Source organism: Formica exsecta, unplaced genomic scaffold, assembly GCF_003651465.1.
Source record: "Formica exsecta isolate Colony F162 unplaced genomic scaffold, ASM365146v1 scaffold82, whole genome shotgun sequence".
Lineage (NCBI taxonomy): Eukaryota > Metazoa > Arthropoda > Insecta > Hymenoptera > Formicidae > Formica > Formica exsecta.
This window is the reverse complement of record NW_021853592.1, coordinates 2,370,533-2,377,611: the sequence shown is the minus strand read 5'-3', so window position 1 is coordinate 2,377,611 and position 7,079 is coordinate 2,370,533. Positions and strand designations below refer to the sequence as shown.

The following is a 7,079-nucleotide window of genomic DNA, read 5'->3' as shown; positions in this document are numbered from 1 at the left end:
CCGCCGTAAAAATTATCTACTGAAAATTAAAAAAAAAAAAAAAAAAAAAAAAAAAATCAGGAACTGTCCTTCCATAAATAAGATAATAAACAGCGACAATAAACCTGGAAAGTGTCAAGTGCAGCTTTTCTTAAAAACAAAGATTTTTATACTTACGATTATCGCGCATTTCTTGATGATAAGAAAATTATTCAATATTCACAATATATGTCTCTCAAAGAGTTTTAATTAATTCGATTCAATTAAGAACGTAATTTTTAATCCCTGTCATATTCCTTTCATACGCAGCAAATATTAATCATACTATATCTCGACCTAATCTTATAGTATACATTTTTCCATATACAATTTTAGTGATTAATAATTATGTGTATAGGTGTTATATGCGAGCGCACACTTATACGCATAAATCTAATTTGCCATTGGAGATATGTAACAATCTCTTAAGATGCATAAAAAAAGCATCATAAAGAAAGATAATTTTATTGATTTGCCTATCATTGGTAAAGTTTTAAGCTTTGTAGACAATTGTCAGATACATATTGTAATTGAATGTTTTTGCTCGGTTTTTCATGCATTAATAAACCACACATCTCATTACATTAATTAAGCAAGACACTTGACACTGTCAGTGATTAATAGAGACAATGGAAGAAGTTGCTGCAGAATGACTTTCTTGATACGAAAATTGCGGAAAATGTTCTTGTTCTTCTGCTATAGAATTTAAACCTCCTCCACTACCTAAACAGCCCTGATCCGGGGGCGTAAGTTCAACACTTTCGCCGGTAAATTCACTATCAAAATATCGAGTGTCAATATCTGAAGTCACTTGCGGCTTAAAAGGTGGAGGAATCTTCTTCTGGACAAGATCCGTCCAATTGATACACGAGAAAAATGCGTGATTCATGATGTCTTTCGCATCATTGGGCCCACCACCTAATCTTCTACTTGGATCCTTTATTAACAGACCTATAAAAATAATTCAAAAGTGAATTTTTTCATATAAAAACACTGTGATTACGATCATTAAAGTAGTATTTACCACCAAGCATATCTCTTGCTTCATTACTAATCGTCCTAGGAAACCTTACTTCTTCCAATAAAATAAGCGTAAATAGCTTTTCATGATCTTTGTTATAAAAAGGTAATCGACCACACATCATTTCATACATGACTACACCCACACCCCACCAATCCACGGCTCGTCCATAATCATTATCTTCGAGTACTTCTGGTGCCAGATATTCTGGTGTTCCACAAAATGTCTTTGTTGTCCTTCCTATAAATATATCCTATATATATATCCCATAATCAACTGTATATGTTAAAACTTATTCATAATATTTTATTAGTTTTAATCTTTAGCCTTAAAATATATAATACAAACCATATGTAATGTCTTCTTTACATAAACCGAAATCAGCAATTTTTATATGCCCGTCTTTGTCCAAGAGAAGATTTTCCAATTTTAGGTCACGATATATAATACCTTGCGAGTGCAAGTAACCCAAAGCCGATATAATTTCTGCGCCGTAGAATCGAGTACGATCTTCACCAAATACTCGTGACCGACTCAAATGAAAAAACAATTCGCCACCATTTACATATTCCATAACAAAACACAATCTATCTGCTGTTTGAAAGCTATATTTTAAAGACTGAAAATTAAAAAATATTTTAATTATTATTACAAATGCAGATAAATTCTAAATTATGAATTGTTAAAGGATATTTAATACAGAATGTCTACTCAAATCTTGTGAAAAAATTCCCTGATCTTTCAAATATTTTTGTTCAAAATTCCAGATAAAGAGAATATTTTAAAGATTTTTTGGTGCAATTTCCTAAAATAATTCTTTTTGTTATACGCTTTTCACTCATATGAAAGAAAAGCACAAAGCCACTTAAATTTCAAGTGCTAAATTTACAAATGTACTGAAAAAAATGAATAACTTTCGTTAAGATGAAAATTTTTAACTTTTATAACATTTTCATTTTTTATGATTAAAAATTAAAGTAAAGAATATGTACAATACATATTCAATATTTTGTTAAGACATTGAATATATAAACAGAAAGAGATATATATTTATAATGTATTTTAAACATATAATTCACAACTTGGCTTATCAACAAATTGCAGATTGCTTACAGTATAAGAGCAAAATGATTAAAAACAGAGAATTTAAAAAAAAATTCCTCGAGTCCCAATAAAATTCTAAAAAATTCCCTGATTTTTCCAGGTACAAAAAAAATTCCCTGAGAATTCCAAGTTTCCCATGTTTTTCCAAAGAGTAAACATCCTGTTAATAATCAATAATAGTAATAATGATACATTAAACATTTTATATACAATGTACGTACAATTAAAAAGGGATGGTTAGTAGTGCGTAATACTCTGTTTTCGGTAAGTGTGTGTGCCACTTCATCTTTACGAATAATAACTTCTTTTCTTAAAATTTTGATAGCATATAAATGTCCTGTTGCTTTTTCTCTACAGAGAATTACCTTTCCAAAAGTTCCTTTTCCCAAAACTTTTAAAAATTCAAAATTCTCAAGTGTCTGAAACAAATAAAGGAAAAATTTATAAATAAAAATGATTTATACATTTCTGTATACACACAGATATACACATACACACATATATGGAGTACTCATATACTCAGCACAATGTGTTTCCTAAAAAAAAAAAAAATGATAAAGACGATATATATAAATAAGCAAAAGAGATTCAATAACTTACTACTTTCTTTTTGCCAGTACTTTTACTGCTTGAAGTTCCTTGGACACTGAATTTTGCTGATAATTCATCAATACTACCACCATCTAAATCTGTAGATACAACACCTAAAGAGCTACAAGAATCAGACCTAGCGCCTACTGACGATTCCATATCGACATCTTCTGAAGAGGAAGATTGTTGCATTTGGGGTTGTTCATGCTGTTGATTTTCTTCATTTGCTAACCTATTTGCTACATATCTGCAAAAAACACAAGGAAAGAATTTGTATGAATATTGTATACAATATAAAATTTAATATTTTGAAGCTTAACAGATTGTTGTTAAAGTAGAACACACACCTGATTGCTGCTACCCAGTCTTCCCTTTCTTGTTCTGTTTCTACATGAAATGTCCTTTCGATTACGGTTGTCCATTGCAGGCCTCTAATAACAAATGTATATGGTTTAGGTCTATCCACTGACATTATTTGGCATCCACGTACTGTAAAATTATTTAATGGCTGCGTAGATGTTTGCGTAGCCATTTGTGGATCAGGTTTTGCCTTGAACCCGACCAGTGTACCATCGTCTCTCAAGACAAAATATCTCGATCTCCAATTTTTAATGTGTTCACCTACAAATAAATTATTTCATATTTTACTTTCTGTATGTATCCAGAAATATTGTGAAAAATAGCTTCTAATTAAACATCTGATTTTAATTCCAATAAGAAAAGCAAGTTCCTAAACCCCTAAATTTTTTAAAATATTCTATACTTATATTCACATTATCACCCAAATCTCATATTTACTAGAACTAATATAAAATTTCTGATTAATATATATTAATATATATATGATTAATATTATATATTACAGGATAAAAGAGATTATTACCATGCAAGAATTTATGGCGCAAGGTATAATAAATAGAATAAAATATCTAGGAAAGTCAATAGACATTATGCTCCGAGGCTTGTTAGATTTTGTTCACGAAGTGCGTTACAAAATGCACATCATAATAACACCATTAGACATGAAAATATGCGAGCAGCGGACTTATTAACTATCGCAAAGACGTCGTGTTGAAGAGAACGTAATTTGCAGTCATATTTTCGTCTCTCATCACGAACATCTCGCGTGATATAAACGCGAATACCTATATCGATACAAGGGGGTTTTAGCTTCGGTGTTACTCTCGACGTTGGTCACGTCGACGAGAAGGTAGCTGGACGTATACCACGCGTCCGTGACACACGCTCGACGTAGACATGTCGAGGAGAAACATGCGACAATCACGAGACACATTCGCGTCAACCGAGTAAACATTGCGCAAGACGTAAATATTATGAACGGGTCTTGGCGTAATAATACCGCGTTTTTGGAGCCAGCCTTCCTTGACGATTCGCTGACCGCCAACGTTGCCGCTGACGCTACCGCTTCCGCTGCCATTGCCGCCGCTGCCACTGACACCGCCACTACCGCTGCCGCTAACACCGCCACTACCGCTACCGCTAACACCGCCAACGCCGCCGCCACCACCGGACGCTGCGACGTTCATCGCCGCGTCCCCCATCACTCTCCCGTCTTTGCGCACTCGTCGATATTACGCGGATGCCCCAGGTGCCGCGTTCCACCGGGAGCCTCACAAAAATAATGGCGAATAACACGCAATAGCGGGAGTGGTGCGCGTATACAAACTTGAGCAATCATAGATACGCGTGTGGCAGGTAATGCATATGTATACACACAGTGATCGTCGACGTGATCACGCTGAACCCGAGGACCCCGAGACGTCAGAAGCGGCGCGATCATCGCTTGGCCCTAAAGTCCAGCTTCCAACGAGCCGTCACAACTTGAGAGAGCAGGGTCTTTGCGATTGGACCTATTTTCAAATTTACGGCGCGTCTAGTCTCACTAGACATTTTTTAATGGATTTTACGCATCGTATCTAGATATTCATACATCGTGATTATTGGTTCAACGATTCAATATATATATATATATATATTTATATTGAATATTGATTAATATATCTTATATTATATATATATAATATATTGTATATATCTTATATTGATTAATTTATCATCATCACTATCAAGATATTGGTAGATGATTGTTATTTTATATTAATCTCATACGTGTTTAATATTTTGCACATATCGGATACTTTTATTTACATGGGGACTCTAGATATATAAATAGATTCTCTCTTTCTCTCTCTACCTACTATATGATGAGTGGGAGAAGGAGAAAAAAATAGACTATGCGCGAAAGACTCCAAGCTTCAAGTTGAGGTTTGAAGAACATGTAAAAAGAGAGAAGGTGGAGTCGTGGAGTGTTCATATCTTCGTCTTGGACAAAAGTGTCCAAAATCTGCGACATATATGACCAAATTATATATAATTGGAGAGGATATTCATTTTATAAATTTAGAAAAATGGTTACGTCGTGTTGTTTATGTTCGAAAGAGTGCATCCCTTTTAATCCACAACGATCATTTCACAGGTTATAAAAAAATGTAGACATATATATAGTTAGAAATGATAAAATAAAAATTAATATTAAGATAATTGAGGGAGAAAATTATTATTTATATCCTAATATCTGGTTATAATGAGAAACATAGCTAAAGATCTGATAAACTATATATATTACGATTAAGAATTATTGATAGTCTATAAGATTTAATTTATTTATTTTCTTAATCCTTAAGTAATTTTTAATAATATTTACTAATTAATAGTAGAGTTTTACACGTCAAAGTAGTGGAAAAATATGTTACTAATTTAATACTGTAAAATTAAATTTTTCCAAACTATGTTTCACATTTACTTCAAACATTCTTATGTTGTTTTATATTCTACATTCTTCAACAACTGTTTCAAAATTTGTACAATGTTTATAGAATACCAACAGATGAACAAATAAGGAATAAATGGTTTAGTATAATTGGCCGTACTGTCTCTTACAAAGGGGCCAGAGTTTGCAGTGATCATTTCACGGAGAACGATTTTTATAAAGTGAACCTATACTCAAGAATCAGAAGATTAAAAAGTACTGCAATTCCTTCTGTTTATATCAAACAAAACAGGTGAGATAAAAGTTTTTTTATTAAAATTATAATTACATAATAGTTTGAAACATTTTTCTTCTAGAAAAGATAAAAAGAAAGAATCATCTACATTACAAGAGACTAACATGAATGTTTCTGAAATTGAATCTCAAAATGATTCTGAAATTGAATCTCAAAATGAAAAGGATGCAATTTATGACAATACAAAAAATTGTGAAGTAAATAATACAAAAAATGATGTTGAAAGCAAAAAAAGGTGAGTAAATCAAATATATTTTCTTTAATAATGTTATAACAATTTTTATTTTTAAATAATGCTTTTTTTCTGTAGCGAAAATGTGGAACAAAAATCAACCCCTGTTTTGGATATAACTGAAAATTTAGTCAATACGTCTTTAGATTCAGAAAGGAAAATAAATACGTCTGTAAATAATCAAAAAGATGGTGATAATTTTGTGAATAATAATAGTATAAGTGGAAAAAGGTAAGAGAAGAAAAAACAATTTTTTATTTATATCTTACAAATATTGTAAATAAATCTTTTTTTTTTTTTAGGAAATTGCCATCGTCTAATTTAGGAAATTCTAAAATTAAGAAGATTTTTGTACATATGTCCAAATATAATATAGAATGCTTTAGAAATATAGATTTTTCTTCGGATAAAAAGTGGTCAGCATTTTTAAGGTATGTTGCCTATAACAGGCATCAAAATAAAATTTTAGCACAAAAAAACAGACGTTTGGAAAAGAAAATGTACATACTTCAGGATATGTTGGAGGAATTAATGTAACCTTAGATGAAATAAGTGCTAAGAAAAGCTTATATATATATATATTAGAATAATTGCTAATTATACATCTTTGGACATGGATATTAAAATTGATTTTAATGCATTGTTATGAGAAAAAAATAAAATAAAAAGAGAAATACCTATATCATGAGATGGAGGGACAATCTCGCGCATGCGTAGCAGCGCAAGCGCTAGCTGCTTGATCCTCAATCGTGTACATATTTCACTGCAACGAAAGATATCATTAGATCCCTCGTAAAATAGTACAATAGAAAAAATTACTAAAATTAGAGAAAAAATAAATGATATATAATAGTTTCTATCAATCAAATAAAAAAGAACAGTTATTAATAGTTTTTGCTCTATTCTCAATTTATTACACATATACATTTCCTATATCTTTTCGCGCGCGTGCGTTCCAATCTACATTGCATATATATTATATATATAATATTATATATATTATTGTGTGTAATATATAAAGTATAAT

The 7,079-nt window shown here is 31.4% G+C and overlaps 2 protein-coding genes and 1 long non-coding RNA gene across 5 annotated transcripts in view; 1 reads left to right on the top strand and 2 right to left on the bottom strand.

The window, feature by feature from the left end:
• Nucleotides 1-35: 35 nt before the first annotated feature.
• On the bottom strand, nucleotides 36-4,642 carry LOC115244446 (RAC serine/threonine-protein kinase). Of its 2 annotated transcripts, none has more exons than XM_029822084.1 (7): nucleotides 4,095-4,642; nucleotides 3,082-3,355; nucleotides 2,744-2,981; nucleotides 2,365-2,562; nucleotides 1,388-1,658; nucleotides 1,043-1,279; nucleotides 36-969 (listed from the first exon to the last, which is right to left on the bottom strand). In XM_029822084.1, exons 1-7 carry the CDS (start codon nucleotides 4,294-4,296, stop codon nucleotides 629-631), a joined length of 1,761 nt encoding a protein of 586 aa, XP_029677944.1. In that variant the 5' UTR covers nucleotides 4,297-4,642; the 3' UTR covers nucleotides 36-628. The 2 variants fall into 2 exon arrangements, with proteins under 2 accessions (XP_029677944.1, XP_029677945.1); XM_029822085.1 differs by lacking the exon at nucleotides 4,095-4,642 and adding an exon at nucleotides 3,618-4,085.
• A 175-nt stretch (nucleotides 4,643-4,817) lies between these two features.
• LOC115244451 (variant-silencing SET domain-containing protein-like) lies at nucleotides 4,818-6,730 on the top strand. Of its 2 annotated transcripts, none has more exons than XM_029822095.1 (5): nucleotides 4,818-5,231; nucleotides 5,632-5,817; nucleotides 5,882-6,055; nucleotides 6,131-6,283; nucleotides 6,355-6,730. In XM_029822095.1, the coding sequence occupies exons 1-5, from the start codon at nucleotides 5,164-5,166 to the stop codon at nucleotides 6,587-6,589; spliced, it is 816 nt and encodes a 271-aa protein (XP_029677955.1). In that variant the 5' UTR covers nucleotides 4,818-5,163; the 3' UTR covers nucleotides 6,590-6,730. The 2 variants fall into 2 exon arrangements, with proteins under 2 accessions (XP_029677955.1, XP_029677954.1); XM_029822094.1 differs by having other exon boundaries at nucleotides 5,861-6,055.
• LOC115244454 overlaps nucleotides 6,617-7,079 on the bottom strand; it is a 906-nt gene continuing 443 nt past the window's right edge. The window contains exon 2 of the long non-coding RNA XR_003885383.1: nucleotides 6,617-6,815. This is a non-coding gene — a long non-coding RNA (uncharacterized LOC115244454). The remainder of the gene's footprint in view (nucleotides 6,816-7,079) is intronic.

What these genes read in the sequence shown, in the direction of transcription:
- LOC115244446 (XM_029822084.1), bottom strand. Translation starts at nt 4,296, where the DNA reads ATGGGGGACGCGGCGATGAACGTCGCAGCGTCCGGTGGTGGCGGCGGC. An exon ending in GACTGGGTAGCAGCAATCAG is followed by an intron (nt 2,982 to 3,081) that starts GTGTGTGTTCTA and finishes TGTTTTTTGCAG; the next exon opens with ATATGTAGCAAATAGGTTAG. An exon ending in AGCAAGAGATATGCTTGGTG is followed by an intron (nt 970 to 1,042) that starts GTAAATACTACT and finishes TTATTTTTATAG; the next exon opens with GTCTGTTAATAAAGGATCCA.
- LOC115244451 (XM_029822094.1), top strand. Translation starts at nt 5,164, where the DNA reads ATGGTTACGTCGTGTTGTTTATGTTCGAAAGAGTGCATCCCTTTTAAT. An exon ending in GATGTTGAAAGCAAAAAAAG is followed by an intron (nt 6,056 to 6,130) that starts GTGAGTAAATCA and finishes TTTTTTCTGTAG; the next exon opens with CGAAAATGTGGAACAAAAAT. An exon ending in AATAGTATAAGTGGAAAAAG is followed by an intron (nt 6,284 to 6,354) that starts GTAAGAGAAGAA and finishes TTTTTTTTTTAG; the next exon opens with GAAATTGCCATCGTCTAATT.